This window comes from Bos taurus, chromosome 5, assembly GCF_002263795.3.
Source record: "Bos taurus isolate L1 Dominette 01449 registration number 42190680 breed Hereford chromosome 5, ARS-UCD2.0, whole genome shotgun sequence".
Taxonomy (NCBI): Eukaryota; Metazoa; Chordata; class Mammalia; order Artiodactyla; family Bovidae; genus Bos; species Bos taurus.
This window is the reverse complement of record NC_037332.1, coordinates 32,420,582-32,438,520: the sequence shown is the minus strand read 5'-3', so window position 1 is coordinate 32,438,520 and position 17,939 is coordinate 32,420,582. Positions and strand designations below refer to the sequence as shown.

Sequence of the window (17,939 nt, the reverse complement as noted above, 5' to 3'; positions counted from 1 at the left end):
TGCAGTGGAGGTACAGGTGTCTCTGTCCCTGAGGAATGGCTCTGTCTCTCCTGCCTGCCTGTTCCCTCGGCACTAGCCAGCAGCTACTTCCGGAGTGGCGGGGACATCCTCGGGCAAGGGCCCAACTTCAGCCTCTGCCCTCTGCCCCTACTTTAGTTCCTTTGTCACATAAACGAAAAATCCTCATGACCAAGGCCTTGAGGGCAGGGGCGGGGGTGGGTTGGGGCGGGCAGCCTGTGGCCTGCAGGTGAGGGGGACCTGGTGTTAGACGGGGCAGGAGAGAGGACGGGCCAGCCGGGGAGGGGAGGCAGGAGAGGAGGGGATGAACCCCAGCAGGTGTGGGAAGGCCTGCTGGGCAGCCGCCAGCCCCAGGCCTGGGTGCCCGGCCCTGGAGAGGCTGCCCCTCCCAGGCGCCAGTGCAGGCCGCCAGAGTCAGGAGATCTCGTTGCCAAACACCTCGAACAGGAGGGGTGTGAGCTTCATGCTGGACTCGGGCTGGAAGGAGAGGCAGCGGTACTGCTTGGAGTGCTCCTCGTTCAGGCTGCGCAGGTCCGCCAGCTTCTGGATCATCTTGGCGTAGAGCAGGTGGCTGCCTGGGGGCGGGTGGCGGCAGCGGATGTAGGTCTGCAGCGTGTTGGACAGGCGGTCCTGGATGGCCTCGACCAGTGCTGCGTCCTGCACTCCAGGGCGGTCTGTGGGCAGAGAGGTGGGGGGCGGGGGGGAGCTCTGAGTCGGGTCCCTTACTGCCCAGCCCTCACCCCTCAGCCCGAAGACAGACCCCCAGCCTCAGCACCTTCCTCGGTCACTCCTGGATGGCTGCTAATCTGTGACATCAGACCTCCCCAACCCCTTGGCCACTTCCCATTGCCTTGAGGATCAAGTCTCAGGTCCACCTGGGTCATCTGGTCCTGTCCCACCTCGTCTCTCTCCTGTCTCTATTGTCCATCTTTCATCAGGATCCAGATCCCGGCTCTCTGACCTCCAGGCTTCACATCTGTGTTCCCTTTACCAGGAGCTCATCTCCTTTACTTTTGCCTGCCTCTTACTGATCCTTCAGGTAACAGCACAAAGGACCTTCCTCAAGGTCATTCCTGATGAGCCCTTACCTTCAGACGACATCAGGCTCCCATTTTCTGCTCTACTCTCTGTAGCATCATTTACTTTATTTTTAAAACTCTCATCACACAAGGAGTTGGTTGTTAAGTTGCATGTGTTTAATGTCTCCTCCTACACTTCATGGGGAGAAGGCAATGGCACCCCACTCCAGTACTCTTGCCTGGAAAATCCCATGGACAGAGGAGCCTGGTGGGCTGCAGTCCATGGGGTCGCTAAGAGTCGGACACGACTGAGCGACTTCACTTTCACTTTTCACTTTCATGCATTGGAGAAGGAAATGGCAACCCACTCCATGTTCTTGCCTGGAGAATCCCAGGGATGGGGGAGCCTGGTGGGCTGTCGTCTATGGGGTCGCAGAGAGTCGGACACGACTGAAGTGACTTAGCAGCAGCACACTTGATGGGGGGATCTGTGTCCTGTTTGCTGCTGAGTCCCTGTGCCAGGCACCATGCCTGGTGCTTGACAGAAGCCTGATAAATCAGTGTTGAGTCGATGAATGAATGAGTGAATGCTGGGCAGCGGGAGGGGTGCCCACGTCCTCTCCTTGGGCGCCTGCCCAGGAAAGCATCCCTTTATAGAGGCCACTGGCTTGTTCCCTGAACACCATCTAGGTGGAGCCTCACCAGCCATCCAGCATCCTCAGGACTGCAAGATCTCCTCCTCCTCGACCTCTCTCTCTCTTCCCACCCCAAACAGGCAGGAGAGCTTGAGGGTCACAGCACTCTGCCTCCAACATCTGTCAGCTAAACTATCAGGCCAGTAGAGCCATCTAGGGTTTTGCGCCCTGTCCCCAGGGGACCTCAAGTGTCAGCAGAGGTCAATCCAGTTCACACAAGAGCAGAGCCTGAGTCTGATTCTTCAGAATCCCACCCATGAACCAGCAATGGTCTCACTAGCTCAAGGGCAGTGAGGAAACCCTCAACAAACCCATACCATGCAGCCTGGGCAAACCCAGCAAAGTGGGTCTTTCCTGGTCGGTCTTTCCTTTTGCTCACTTCTCCTCCCGAACTTCTCTGCTGGCCCTCAGCGGGGCTCACCCTTCATGCCTGCCCCCCAGCCATGCCACTAGGTACCTGGGGAGACAATGCAGATGGCCATGAGCAGGACATGTTCCTCTTCGTGCAAATTCAGCTTCTTCAGCCCCACCTGGAACTTGATGAGGGGCTCAATGAGCTCCAGGCTGTGTCCGGCTACAAGAGAGAACGGCCCGCTGCTGTGAGCATCAGCAGGGGCCAACCACCCCACTCTACCCATCCTCTGGCCTGACCCTCGCCCTTCTCTCCCAGTTGCTAACTCCCTCCCTCTGAAGTGCCTGGTGGGGCACATGACCCCAGGAGGGGTGGAGCTTAGGCAGGTGGAGGCAGAACCCAGCCGCACCTCTGGTCACGTCGCTGACTTGGTACTTGTAGTCCGGGCTGCCACAGGTCCAGGACATGTCGTCCAGGGTGAAGGACTGGTTGGAGCGAAGCATGATGACTTCAATGGCACTCGACTTCAGCAGCACGATCTGGTCCTCAGGGGTGAGGTCTCTGCCAGGGAGGGTAGAGGGGGAGGTCAGTTACTCATCAAGACCTTCATGTCATGCCGATAAGTGCGATGCTTTGACAGGCATACCCTGCCAGGTGACCAGCATGTGCTCTGGGTCCTCCACCAAGGAACTTGCAGCCTGGGTGGAAAGATCAAGACTGTTTCTTGAAGGAGAACAACTCAAAGGTGTGATCAAATGCCAGCTGGTGTAGCTCAGCCACTAAGACAGGGAAAATCCAGTGACTTTCTAGGGTCTCCCAAGTCTAAGCAGTCATGGCTCTTCTAGGGTCAGGAAGATGGAGCCTGAGGAGGCTCCCAGGGCTATGGCATGAGTATGTGTAAGCTAAGACGCTTCAGTCACGTCCGACTCTTGGGACCTCTTGAACTGTAGCCTGCCAGGTTCCTCTGTCCATGGGATTCTCCAGGCAATAATACTGGAGCGGGTTGCTGTTCCCTTCTCCAGGGGATCATCCTGGCCCAGTGATCAAACCCATGCACGACTCCTATGTCTCCTGCATTGGCAGGTAGGTTCTTTACCACTAGCACAAGCTGGGAAGCCTATGGCATGAATATGGAGGTCTGCAAAAGCATGGCCAGGACCATTCTCAATGGCTCCTATTCTTTGGTCCTTCCAGTAGTGAAGTCAATTCTGTCTCCAGGACATCTCAGGCCCCACTCCCTCCAGACTGTTTTGATTCCGAATTCCATCATCTTTTTCAGTAGCCTCTTATTAGAATCCTGGAGTCAAGTCTCTAGTTTACCTTTCTTACTGTTGCTACAGAAAAGTGTCATTCCTGTGCTCAGAAATCCCCAGTGACCATCCAACACCCTAGGGTCAAGCCCATACTCCATAACTTGGCTCCAACATGTCTTTCCAGCCCTGCTTCCCATCACAGACTCCACCAACCCTCCGTTCTAACAACATAAAACTACTCCATGTTTGGATGCCAGGCATTCTCACACTGCCACACCTTCGAACATAGGACAGCTCCAGCTTAGAGAATGCATCTTCTTCTGGTCCTGAGTCCAGTTAGGCCTCCCTTGGATCCCTCCACCCTCTGATTCTCTTCACTGAATTACAGCCATTCTTTTAAGATCTGCTGCACATTGCTTGTACTCCTATTTTGCCTTTCCCCCTTCACTCCTGTCCTTTATTTTTATTTTTTAAATTAATTAATTTATTTTAATTGGAGGCTAATTACTTTACAATATTGTAGTGGTTTTTGCCATACATTGACATGAATCAGCCACAGGTGTACATGTGTTCCCCATCCTGATCCTCCCTCCCACCTCCCTCCCCATCCCATCCCTCAGGGTCATCCCAGTGCACCAGCCCTGAGCACCCTGTCTCATGCATTGAACCTGGACTGGCGATCTGTTTCACATATGATAATATACATGTTTCAGTACTATTCTCTCAAATCATCCAACCCTCTCCCTCTCCTACAGAGTCCAAAAGACTGTTCTTTACATCTGTGTCTCTTTTGCTGTCTTGCATACAGGGTTATCATTACCATCCTTCTAAATTCCATATATATGCGTTAGTATACTTTATTGGTGTTTTTCTTTCTGACTTACTTCACTCTGTATAATAGGCTCCAGTTACTCCTGTCCTTTAGATGCTTGTCTCTGGCTCTTCATCATAAGCTGCTTGAAGGCCAGCACCACACTCAAACTGATCACTGAGCCCTGAGCTTGACAAGAGGGTCAATAACTCTGTGTTGATGAGTCAAGAGGCTCATGACTAGTTCCACTATTCTGAGTCACGAGCTCAGCTTATCTGAACAAAGACAAGGAAAGAATCAGGGCCCACAGATCAAACTGCTTCCACTTCTTCTTCCCTTTCTCTTTCTGATTCCGTCTGTACTTCCTCTTGGATATCCTGTTGAGGGGCTGTCACCCCCTGTGGCTGCACTTTGGAATGTAAAAAGGTGGGAAACAGATGTTAACGGATAAGAGTACTATGTCAACAGGTGATGGGTGAGGAGGTGTGGAAAGGCTTGCATGATTAGATGGGCACCAAAGGGCCTGTGCTGAAGGCAAATCACAAAGTGTTGGAGTTGGAAGGCCCCTTCTAGAGACTGTAGTCCAGTTCCTTCCTCAGCATCTCTCACAGATGGCTCTCACACAACCACTGCAGGATTCCCCCGGGGCCAGGGAGCTCCCAACCTCTGGCCACAGTCACGAGGTGCTTGGCTCTAGGGCTAACAACGTCTTCTCCTGTTGAGCAATAACCCACAAGATGACACACTCATCCATGGCTCGTAGTTCTGTCCTCTCAAGGAAGACAGAACCTGAGTTCTGCATTAGCCGTGGGTGTGGCGGTGGTTTAGTTGATAAGCTGTGTCCGATTCTTTGTGACGCCATGGACTGTAGCCTGCCAGGCTCCTCCGTCCATGGGATTTTCCAGGCAAGAATACTAGAGTGGTTTGCCATTTACTTCTCCAGGGGATCTTCCCCACCCAGAGATCAAACCTGGGTCTCCTGGGTTGCAGGCAGATTCTTTACTAACTGAGCCACCAGTGGAGCCCAATCCATGGAACATCCCTTTAACCATTTAAGGAAAGCCACCATGTCCCCCTCCCCTTGCCTGTTCTCTGGAATAAACAACCCTGATGCCACAGTGTCTGAATGTCTCACTATCCTTGGCACCCCTCAATCCATATTGAAAAAGTGAAAACTAACACCACCCTCATTTGGGTTTTAATTCATGATGCAAGTAAAATATGTTCATTATTAAATCTTGGGAAAATACAGACAAAATATAAAGGCAAATAAAAATGGCTCATAACCACAAGAAACGTTTTGATTTATTTTCTTCCTATTTGTTTTCCATGCAAATATCTCTTTTTCAAATGTGCACCAGGTCATAGTAATCCTGTGTCCCACTTTCTATGTCAGTTCATAGTATGTGGCATCATGTTACATCAATGTATTATAGGTTATTTAATCAGTCTCCCACCCACCTATGTTTGGGCACTTTGGTCACTTCTAAGTTTTGCTGTTTGGGGCTTCCCTGGTGGCTAGTGGTAAAAAATCCACCTGCCAATGCCCAGAAATGTGGGTTTGATCCCTGGGTTGGGACGATCCCCTGGAGAAGGAAATGGCAACCCATTCCCGTATTCTTGCCTGGGAAATCCCATGGACAGAGAAGCCTGGTGGGCTACAGCCCATGGGGTTGCAAAGAGTCGGACATGACTTAGCGGCTGAACAACAACAGCAACGAGTTTTGCTGTTATAAGTAGTTCCATGAGGGACATCTTTGTACGTAACGTTTTGTTTAATGGCCCACTCAGAATGGATGGTCGGAAGTGAACAAACATCCCATGGGTGCCTGGCTACCGAGATTTCAGCAGGACTACTGCCTACTGTGATCCAGACATACTACTTGTAAGAAAGCAAATCTAGAATGAGCTCGAATTACCACCCACAGCCTGGAAATACAGGGACTTTCTAAGTGCAGCTTGCAGCCAGAACTGGTAATGGTGGTAGGTGGGGGTAGCGGTGGAAGTGAAGGGGAAGTCAGGAAGAGACCTAGGTCCTCCTGGTTCCTGCATCAGCTCTGGCTCTGGGCTTCTCTCTGGACCTGACTAATATTTACACCCAGATCAGTTTTCACCCCTGAGGCTGCTTCTGGGCACCTGAGAGATGCTCTGGGTATGTGTTGCTTGTCTTTCCCATTCCCACCAGGCGGTGTCCAGACCCTCCCTGCTTGTATTTCCTCAGCTGCATTCACTGCAGCTGCTCACATATTTATCTCTTCCATCAGACACCGACCCTCTGGAGGCCAGTCATCTTTGATCTCTCTTGGTATATGTAAGAAAGCTGAGTTCTGGACAGATGCATAAGTGAATATAGAGGAAAGGCGTAGGAGGAGGGAAGCTGTGACCCCAGGCCTTTGATCCAGGAAGGAGTCCCTAGGGATAAAAATAGTGGTGAGGTTGAAGGCATGTAACCTTCTGGGGTTGACTGGGTCTAGTCCCTCATGCACACCTCTGGGCAGTGAAACCTGGGGTCCTTGGTTCTCAGATCCAAGACCACCCGTAGTCATTAAGTTGCTGCTCCTGATGCCATGTCCCCTGCGTTTCTCTTGCAGGGCTAAGGGAGGGAGATTTGTGGGGTGCAGACTAAGAGGCTGAGGGAGAGGAGGTGGGAGGCAGGAGCAGAGCCAAGGTCACACTGCAGGGCAGTTCACACCCAGCACAGCCCATCCAGTCCTGCCCCACTTTGGCCCCACACCTGCACTGGAGTCGAATCCTGTATTCTCGCCTCCACTCATCCACACAGAAGTCTCATCCTGCCCTCCCCACACTTTCCACCCCTGCCTCCAGGCAGCAAGATCAAAGCTACCAGGGATGCAGCCACTGTTCTTTCACTTCTTGGAAGAACAGAACCTCTAACTGCAGAAACCGGCAGAACCAGAGAGCAGATGGGCTGGCCCCGCCTGGGTCCCGGGAGCCTGGGCTCTGGTCCAGGCCTGGTGCAGCATCTGCTTCATCCAGTCCAGGGAACATCCACATCACTGACCCTTCCGGAGCCCTTGCTAAGGCCTGCTCCAGGTTTATTGGAAAACATTCCTCTTTGCAACTTCTCAAGCCATGCCGAAGCCAGAAAAGTCAACTCAAGCATGTTTAGGACTGACTTAATCCATTTGGCCTCAATAGTCGGGTGGTTGCAGTACCTGTTCGTATACACCTCACTTCGGCCAGGACTGCAGGGCTAGACCAGGGAACTCCAGAGAATGAGACTTAAAAGGGAAGGAAAGGGGGAGATTTTAGCTCATCCTTGGGGAGAGGAGGGCTTCCCAGGTGGCGCTAGTGGTAAAGAATCTGCCTGCAATGCAGGAGATGCAAGTTTGATCACTGGGTTGGGAAGATCCCCTGGAGGAGGGTATGGTAACTCCAGTATTCTTGCCTGGAGAATCGCATGGACAGAGGAGCCTGGTGGGCTACAGTCTATGGGGTTGCAAAGAGTCAGACATGACTTCCACTTGGGGAGAGGAATTGAGGGGCTAGTGATGCTATTTTGTATGAGGGTGTGTGCAGTAAGGGTAAGGGATGGGGGCCAAGAGAAAGACTGGGGCCCAGGTTACTTAGTGGAGGGGGTGCACTGGGGTAGTCTGGTTAAACAAGTCACTTTCTTTCTAGGATGATTTTCGCAGGTGGAAAATCACCCAGCCACCACTGAAAATCACCAAACCTCAGCCTCTGGACAAGGCTCCGGGTGCTCTCTGGTCCACTGGGCAAGGAAGGAGGAACCCTGTGCAGAGGAGGTCTGCTGCTCCTGGAATTCAGCCGGGAGCTGCCTGCTACAGTGTATCCATCAACAACCTGAAGTGGTTTTTTTCTCTAGCTATTTACACAAAACAAGACTTTGGAACAAGTACAGTTTGCCAACAGTAACATGAAGGGAGGAGGAGGGAGTTGGAACTGGTACTGAGCAGAATGTGTCATCGGTTCCAAGGAAGGGCTCTGGAGGGTGAATCTCGGGCCTCACAGACAACACCCATTCTGCCTGCCGGAGTGGCCTTTACTCCTTTTAATGTGATTAAGGTGAGCGATATGGTAAGAATGTCTCAACACCATTCGATGTTTTCGCTTCTTTGCAATTTTCATATTAATTCCAGGAAAGAGCATTGGTGAATACCTGGTATTTGAATTGGTGTGAGGCATAAAGTAACAGACAGCAAGTTGTCTCAGGATAGAAACAAACTGGGAAGTGTTGGGTTTGCTGCCGCTGCTGCTGCCGCTGCTAAGTCGCTTCAGTCGTGTCCGACTCTGTGCGACCCCATAGACGGCAGCTCACCAGGCTCCCCCGTCCCTGGGATTCTCCAGGCAAGAACTCTGGAGTGGGTTGCCATTGCCTTCTCTGAGTGCTGGGTTTAGCTGCACAAATTACTAACATTTAGCTGGTTGTGTGGTAGCGTGGCAATTTTGTCAGCAGCTGATGGCTTCCCTACACAGCAGAGATTCCCCAAACAATAAATGCACCCCCTGTTACTTCCATCCAGAGCTGGCCAACATACAGTCATTTTCTAGTTCCCAATGTTCTAGCCCTGAATCTGAGCATTAGTGTTGAGGAAGCACGCTGCCCCTTTCTGGTATGACTTCAACTATTGCTATTAGTTGAAATGATGAGAATCCTGCTTGATATTCATTAATGTACTTCATGTCTCAACCACATTGTCTATGTATTTGATGACAATGTCCCAAATGAACTTTTAGAAAGAAGGAGGCTATAAACATTCATAAATGTATATTCGACTGCTTCCCAGCATATCTACTAAAAGTGTCAACTTTTACACACTTTCAAGAATATTTAATGCTGCACGACCATTTAAATGAGGAGGGCATGACAACCCACTGCAGTATTCTTGCCTGGATGATCCCATGGACAGAGGAGCCTGGCAGGCTATAGTCCATAGGGTCGCACAGAGTCAGACACGACTGAAGTGACTGAGCACACGCGACCATTTAAATATAAGTATTATATACCATTATTACCAAAACAATAGAACATTTAATTAGAACATTTAAACATGTATAAATGAATCCATAAGGGAGGGTCTCTACTTCAGTGGAGGGCTTCCTGGGTGGCTCAGAAGTAAGAACCTGCCTGCTAATGCAGGAGACGAAAGAGATGCAGGTTCAATCCCTGAGTTGGGAAGATCCCCTGGAGGAGGAAACGGCAACCCGCTCCAGCATTCTTGCCTGGAGAATCCCAACGACAGAGGAGCCTGGAGAATCCCATGGGCAGAGGAGCCTGGCAGGCTCCAGTACACAGGGTCACAAAGAGTCGGACACAACTGAGTGACTAAGCATGCCTTGCTGCTGCTGCTGCTAAGTCGCTTCAGGACCCCAAAGATAGCAGCCCACCAGGCTCCGCCGTCCCTGGGATTCTCCAGGCAAGAACACTGGAGTGGGTTGCCATTTCCTCCTCCAATGCATGAAAGTGAAAAGTGAAAGTGAAGTCACTCAGTCATGTTTGACTCTTCGAGACCCCATGGGCTGCAGCCTACCACGCTCCTCCGTCCATGGGATTTTCCAGGTGAGAGAAGCATGCACTACTTTAGTCGAACTCCTTATACTTACCTACTTTGGCAAAAAATATCTCAGTACTATTAGGAAACGGCCTTGGGTGATACATAAATTGGGTGAAAGATACCCAGGTTATAGATGCAAGTCCCTCTCCCTCTAGGATTTCTAAATTACTTTACAAACTCAGCCCTTTCTCCACTCTATCACTTCATCCTGATTTCAGAATTGGGAGTGAAGGATTAATGTAGGTTTCATTTAAAAGGTTAACATGAGGGACTTCCCTGGTAGTCCATCGGCTAAGACTCCACGCACACTCCCAATGCAGGGGGCCCGGGTTTAATCGATACGTTGCAACTTAGAGTCTGCATGCCTCGATGAAGCTCAAAGATCCTACGTGCCACAACTAAGACCCAGCTCAGCCAAATAAATAAATAAAATATTTTAAAAATAAAAAGATAATATGAGAATTAGATTCAAGGCAGCTGGAGTGGACACAGCAGCAAACTCAGAGTTCTCAACCCAGTTCTGGTTGAGAACTGGGGTCCAACACTGGAATTCCTGGTGCTGAACTTCACTGGGCAGTGTCTGTTCTCTCACATCGATACTGTGAAGGATCCATGGCTTTCCACTGTTGGCCTGCCCTATAATGTTGGAGAGGCTGTACTTCTCAAATACAGATTTCTGGACCTCGCCTAGAGATTCTGATTTAGGAGGTCTGGGATAGGACCTGAAGGTGTATTTTGGGAAGCAGTAGGTTGAGAATTTCCAAGACTTCTTTGGGCTCAGGATAGGATTCTGACTTTGTCTTCTGGATGTCCCAGAAGCTCCTTACCTGAACCCTGGGATCATCTTGGCAAAGCCGATGACCTTCTGGATGCTATAACTGACCAGGTCAGCCAGGTGGGGCAGCATGGAGAGCTGGGACAGGTCCAGGGTCACAGAAGGGTCATCGGAGTCTTCTTCATTCAGATCCTGGTTGGAGAAGCTGGTTGGCTCCATTGTGTCTGGGGAAGGAATAGGGAAGAAAAGGAATTACTCGAGCCAGCCTTCCTCCTGTGAGGCCCTCCTGTTCTCTGGCAGCAGCGCCAGTTGGGAATTCAGCATGACTGCCTCTCTCCAAAGTCACTTCTGCCCAGGCGTCCCCCTGGGGTTTCCCGCGTCTTTCTTCAACAGAGTGATGAAGCATGAAAATCAAAGAGCAGAGACATTCTGAGATATGAGACTTCTTTAAGAGTGATTTTATATGTCATTCCTAATGATCTCGAGTCAAAGATGAATTTGGAACCAATAAACTTGTGGAAAACAATGTTCAGCCTCACTAGTGATCAAAGAACAGCCAAGAACATCCACTTTTCACCTCTAAACTAGAAGCAAATATGTTTAAGGGTTGATACCAGTATTTGTAAAGATGCAGGAGACAGGCAATCCTTGTGCAGTGTTGGGGTGCTAAAGGAAGCACACATTTGTGCAAGTAATCTAGAACGCAATTTGACCACGAGGGTCAAAAGCCTACAGTCACGTACATTCTGGGATCAGCAATCCTACGTCCATGAATTCAGCATAAGGAAAAATTCAGAATGAGTGCAAATATTTAGCCACAAGCACACTGTTATCTTCATCAAGAGCTGGGGGGGAATATCTAGATATCCAGTAATAGGGGGTTTAGATGTGTTATTGCACATTATACCCCAGAATACTATGCAGCTTCACAAATGACATTCTAGGTATGTACTGAATGGCGTGAAAATATAATATAGGTGCTAGTGGTAAATGCAGGTACCCTGCCGGGGTAACCTGCCTGCCAATGCAGGAGACGTAGAGAGATGCGGGTTTGATCCCGGGATCAGGAAGATCCCCTGGAGGAGGGCATGGCAACCTACTCCAGTATTCTTGCCTGGAGAATCCCATGGACAGAGGAGCCTGGTGGGCTACAGTCCATAGGGTTGCAAAGAGTCAGACACGACTGAGCACACACACACACACATACATACCAAACATACCATGTGGGTAGGTGAGCACCTCAGATTAATTAACCTGTAAGGGGAAATCGAAACTTCTAAATAAGACAAAGCTGTTATTAAAAGTTGAAGTACAAGATAAACCTATTTGCAAGGCAAGAACAGAGATGCAGACATAAAGAACGGTAATGGGGACAGAGCGCAGGTATGGAGAGGGTGGGAGGAACTGGGAGATTAGGGTGAACATATATACACCACCATGTGTAAGCAGATAGCTAGTGGGAACCTGCTGCATAGCACAGCGAGCTCATCTCAGGGCTCTGTGATGGCCTAACGGGGTAGAACGGGCTTGGGTGGGAGCGAGGTCCCAGAGGGAGGGGATGTGTGTACACGTATAGCGGATCCACTGTGCTCTGCAGCAGAAACAGTATAGCATCGTGCAGTTGCCTTACAACCTTGTAAAGCAATTATACTCCAAAAAAAGTTGAAGTACAAACCAATGTATAACATACAGATTGACCTTCATTGATAAAAGTGATTATACCATAAAGTAAAAAGAGTAGGAAGGTGGATAGAGAAAATTAACACAGGAGAGGGGTTACTACAAGGTTAACTACAAGGTGAGGGGCTCAGGGATCAGTTATCTGTGCAGCGGTCACAGCAGATGGGTAGACACAGGACGTGTTCCACTGTTATCTCTGTCTAGTTGGCACAGAGACCCCTCCTACCTACTCTGGATCTGGGCACAGGTCCATCAGTGAGTCTGGAAGCACCATGTCTGAGGGTTCCAGGTCCCCAGATGGGAGGGAGCTTTTCCATCCCTGCCCTCCTATCCAGCAGACGGCAGCTGGATTGGGTGAGAGGTAGAGGGATGAAGACAAGGATAGGAGAGGATGAGGCAGGACGATGCAGAGGATGGTAGAGAAGGACAATAAGAAAGCAAGGATGAGTTGGAAGGGAAAGGTCCTCCAGGACCTTAGCGGAAGGTGGCTTGAGTGGAAGGTGGGCTTCCATGCTGAATTTCACCTTCCAAAGGCTCAGGCTCTGGTGACTAGTTAACAACACTGTTTGCTATATTTAAAAGCTGCTAAGAGAGTACATCTTAAATGTTATCACGGAGGGTGGGGAACTCTTTGTAACTCCATGAGGTTAACTAACTTATTGTGGTAATCATTTCCCAATATATACATATGTCAAATCATTATGCTATACACCTTAAATTTATACAGTGCTGTATATCAATTGCATGCGTGCATGCTAAGTTGCTTCAGTTGTGTCCGACTCTTTGCAACTCCATGGACTGTAGCCCACCAGGCTCCTCCTCTGTCCAAGGGGACCCTCCAGCCAAAAATACTGGATTGGGGTGCCATACCCTCCTCCAGGGGATCTTCCTGACCCAGGGATCGACCCCACATCTCTTGCATCTCCTGCATTGGCAGGTGGATTCTTTACCACTAGTGTCATCTTATATTTTTATAAAGTTGGAAAAAACAAAAATCAAACCAACAAACAACCCACCCGGCAGCAAGGGCCCAGGCTCAAAGGACCACTGAAAGGAATCAGGTCACTCCCAGGGAGGGAGCCCGGGGTAGAAGCCTGGCTTAGAGGAAAGAACAGAGGCTCTGCAGGCAACAGCTTGGCCTCTTCCTCAGAGTCCTCAGCACGGGCCCTTGGGCAAGTCACACCTCTTCTCTAAAAAGGGGTTGTTCTGGGCAGCGCACAGTAGTAAGTGTTGTCCTTCTGGCTGCAGCCAAGGGTAGGTGGACTGGGAAAGCTCTAGGTCCTTGGGGAGGGAGCGTGCTGTCCCTCTCACCTGGAGAGGAGGTACAGTGATCCGAACAGGAGGAGGATGAGTTTCCAGAGAAGCTGGGCGTGAGTATCGACCTCAAAGGACGGTTCCCCTCGTCCTCACTGTTGCGAACTGGAGGCTGGAAGGGAAAGGTGGAATGTCAGAAGCCCACATTGGAGGTCACCTTCCTCCCCCAGCCCTGGTCTTTTGTTTACAGGAGGGGCAGTCCTCCCCAGGGTCAGAGGGCAGACCAGCTTCCAGCCCTCCCCAGGTGCTGTGCCCAGATCCCCTCGCCCTCCAGCCCATATACCCGGAACTGGCTGAAGTCGGAGTAGGTGTCGTCGTAGGTCTTGTGGTGGGCTTCCAGCAGGGTGGTGATGATGCGCTGCTGCTCCTCTGACAGCTTCGGCCGCAGGCTGTCCTTCAAGGCCTCCTCCTCCTTCCGCTTGAGGATCATCTCCCGCTTCCGCTGCACTTCTTCATCAGTCAGGATGACTGCAGGGGTGCCGGAGGGGGGTGTCAGGAGAGTGGGGCCTGCAGCACCTCCTAGGAACGTTCCTCCAGGTATAAAGGCCCCAGATGGGAGGGGCTGTGCCCTGACACTCAGAGCTCACCAGGCCATCCTGCCACGGGGACCCAAAGCCCATGATATGGATGGAAGAGTGGGTGCTGTATGTTGAAAAGGCATGAGCATGAGAGAGGAGGAAACAGAGGATTTGGGAGGCAGGATGCTTGGGCATCATTAAGGAGACCAGGATCCCAAGAACAAGATGTCTGACTCTGAACAGATTGAACTCTCCAGGCTTCTGTTTGCTCATTTCTAAAATGAGGAGTTTGGACCATAGGATCTCTTCTAAGATCCTTTTTTGTTCTTTCTTCCAGGAAGCACGTGGTGTGGGGATCCTACCTCAAAGGACCAACTGCTTTGAGACCTGAATGCAGCCCAGCACAGAGCAGATGCTCACTCAGGGGGAGGGAGGGTACAGGGTCCCAGCGTCAGAAGCTAGGAGATGCTGAGAAGACCGCTCTACGTGGTCATCTCCATGTAACTTTCCAGGCATGTGATCTACTCTGACCAAAGTAGAAAGACTTTGCCTCTTAGGTTCCCTGCAAAACAACCCCTCTTTCAGTCCTTCCAGTCTTAAAATTTCTGCCCAAGGAAGTTTTCCAGTCCTTCAGAAGTCCCCGAGGATAGATAGCAGCTCACAGCTCTATCTGGGAAGCTCTCTCCAGTGGCTAGCCAGGGTGTCTGACTGCAGGGGCTCCAAGCCTCCCTGTGCTGGGTGACTGCCGGGAGGGTGGGGCTGGGAGCAAGCCCGGCACACAGACCTCCCGGCCGGGCTTGCAGAGCGCTGACGGCAGGAGTGGGCACTGGGGCCCTCGGCCTGTAGCTGCTTGCTCTGTGCTAGTCTTGCCAGGGCATCTGCCCACAGAACCAAGCGTTTCACAAGAGCAGGAAAAAGAACCAGAATGCCAGAGTGGGTGGCTTCAGGGCTTCAGGAAAGGCCCATGGGCCTTGGCTTCTTGGGTGGGGTAGGACGAGAGAAGTGGGGGTGGGGGAAGGAGAGCCTGTGGTGGGTGTGAGTGGGCAGGGCAGGAAAGGGAAGCCGGTGGCGGAAGATGGAGCGTTCCCTCCAGAGCTGAGGTAAACCGTACCTAGAGGAAGACTGGGCGGAGGCCACGCCCAGGTTACTGACTCACATACCCAAAGAGCTGCCCGCCCTCCTCCCACAGAGGGTGTCAGTTCAGACCCCAAGAGATACAGCCAGATGAGAGCCGGGAGGAGCAGGGAGCACCCCATTCAAGGCAGGGTGTGAGATGCTAGCCTGGGAATGCCAAGATTAGGGACAGAGTCCTTCCTGTTCACCTGAAGGGCAGGCACAGGACGCGATGAGGCTGGGGTTGGGGGGACGGCTCTGGCTGCCCACAGGGGTGCTTTTCAGCCCCACAGGGCTCTCATAACCCTCTGTGATTCTATGACATCACTGTCCTGCTCAGAAACTTCTTCTGAATTCTTTCTGCTTACCATGCCCCACCTGAAGCCAAGATTCTTTGTGATTTCCCTTCTTCCTAGCTTTCCAACTGTACTCTTGCCTGGAAAGTCCAAGGATGGAGGAGCCTAGTAGGCTGCAGTCCACGGGGTCGCTAGGAGTCAGACACGACTGAGCCACTTCACCTTCACTTTTCTCTTTCATGCATTGGAGAAGGAAATGGCAACCCACTCCAGTGTTCTTGCCTGGAGAATCCCAGGGACAGCGGAGCCTGGTGGGCTGCCGTCTATGGGGTCGCACAGAGTCGGACACGGCTGAAGCGACTTAGCAGCAGCAGCAGCTGGGGTCTTGACACAGCAGCTGGTCTAGTTGCACTGGGATTGCTGGCCTGTGAATATGATCTGCTTACTACTGCCATGGCCATTTCCCGTGTGCTGGATGCCTGTCCAGATGGGTCTTCTCTCCCCAGTAGCCATGCAGATTTTATCAGTTCCCCAGCACTCTGTTCACACCCTCTTGTACCACAAAGGCTTCTGTATTGCCCTGATCGGCAAGGAGCAATTTTTCCCACACACATTGGCACCCGATCTTTTTTCACTCTGTCACATTTATGGTTATAGGTTCCAATAAATACTTGCAATAGAGAGAGCCTAAGTTCAAGGTCTTCTTCACTGGAACTGCAGGGTATCTAAGGATGGGGGCTGCATCTTACAATGCCTATATCTCTCATGCCAAGGCTAGCCCAGTGGGGCATCCTCAGTGGTCTGATGCGCTGGAAACCCAACATATCAGCACTGACTGTACCTACAGTGTGCTGGTTGTCCTCCTGGCTCTGGACATGCACCAACGATGCCCATCCCCTACAATTTCAGAATGGCACACTCCACCTGCCAGTCCACCAGATCGCTGAGCAAAGTTTACATTTTCAAATACTTGTGACAAGTATTTTCAAGACAGAACCCATTGTAACGGAGCACCTGTAACATCATGTAACCTTTGCTTGATGATTCAGAGGCATCATTCTGAATAATGATTGGACTTTGCAGGAACAATGTTATGACCTCAGAACCATATGGGTCTGTTTTTCTGCACTGTGTGACTCAGCCTGCTATGATTTTGAGTTCCTATGTTAACTCTTCCAACCAGTCTATCCTGCTGTCTTAAGCTATATGTTGTCTCTTCTTACTGGAGTGTACCTTTATCCTCCTTAAGAGTTACTTCTAATCTGCTGGGAGCCAGAAACTCTGGTGATCAAGCGGTATGTCATAAAAAATACCGTTAATAAATATATTGTTAATAAAAATAAAGTTTTTTTTTTTTAATGTACCAAGCCCTATTCCAAGTACTTCTTACATATTAACTCACATTATTTGGTCCTTTTAATAACCCTTAAGGCAGATGCTGTTATCCTCATTTTACAGGTGAGGGGACCTGAGAACCAGAGAGGCTATCAAGCTTGCTCAAAGTCACGGAGCAGACAAACAAGTGGTAGGGCTGGAGTCGGGTCTGAGCAGTCTGGCTCTAGAATCCAGGGTCCTGACCACTACTCCACACTGCCTATGACTATCATCAGCTGTGAATGCTCAGCCAGACCCTGGTCTTCAGCTGTGGAGTCATGACACACAAGGTGTTCTGATCCACCCGAAGAGTGCGAAAATAATGATTACATAAAGTAGCAAAGCTTGTAAGTGACTTACTTATAACGTTAAGAGATTTGAGGTTAACCTTATGGCATTTCTCCTCTCCATCATTTCTAGCAAATAGCAACCATCACCCTGTTTGCAGCACTAGAGGAAGAAACACTAAGATCTGCTGGTTTCAGATGAAGGCTGCCAATCCATGGACCTCCCTGCAGGCAACGTTGGCAGGGGACTAGGTAAGCTATAAGCCTCTCACATATGCAGATATTGTTGTGACTTATAAAATAGTTCATTTGCTTAAAGGGGTTGTTAATTTCATAGAATCCTTAAAAAATCATTTTCTCAATAAATTGCTACTAAAAACACCATTACTGTCATGTAGGAGAACACTTTTTTGTTGTTTGTTTTTGTGTTTTTTCAGCTTAAACAGTAGAAATTTATTTTTCACTAGGAGGCACATTTTGAAGTTAAAAGCCCATTGATGGGTTTGTCAGTGAATAAAGGGCATGAGTTGTGTACATGGACTTTGTGAAACCCATATGGCTGCTTAGTAGCTTCTCAATTACTGTCTGACTGGGCAAAGGGCTTTGCTGAAGTTAACCCCATGCAAGATGTTCCCTATTCCATGAAGTCAATGATCAAGTTAGGGAGTCAAGATCTGAAAGCACAGGCATCTTAAAAGCATTTCAAGTTGCCAAAGGTGGCCTAAGGACAACATTAGGTAAACAGACAAAATTTTTCCAAATGAATGACATTGACAATATCAGATGTGGGTGATCTTCTTGATCTGTAAATCAGTAGGGGATGCAGAGATACAAAGAAGCACAATGGGGAGCGAATATTCAATCATTCAACACATATTTATGGAGCACCTACTATCA

General features: G+C 50.1%; 1 protein-coding gene across 1 annotated transcript in view; it reads right to left on the bottom strand.

Moving 5' to 3' along the window:
- Nucleotides 1–271: 271 nt before the first annotated feature.
- The window catches only part of VDR (vitamin D receptor), a 55,797-nt gene continuing 38,129 nt past the window's right edge, over nt 272–17,939 (bottom strand). Inside the window, exons 5-10 of the mRNA NM_001167932.2 lie at nt 13,738–13,922; nt 13,452–13,566; nt 10,513–10,684; nt 2,494–2,645; nt 2,190–2,306; nt 272–692 (exon numbers count right to left, since the gene is read on the bottom strand). Of these exons, the coding sequence (NP_001161404.2) occupies nt 433–692; nt 2,190–2,306; nt 2,494–2,645; nt 10,513–10,684; nt 13,452–13,566; nt 13,738–13,922 (1,001 nt within the window). The 3' untranslated portion in view covers nt 272–432. The remainder of the gene's footprint in view (nt 693–2,189; nt 2,307–2,493; nt 2,646–10,512; nt 10,685–13,451; nt 13,567–13,737; nt 13,923–17,939) is intronic.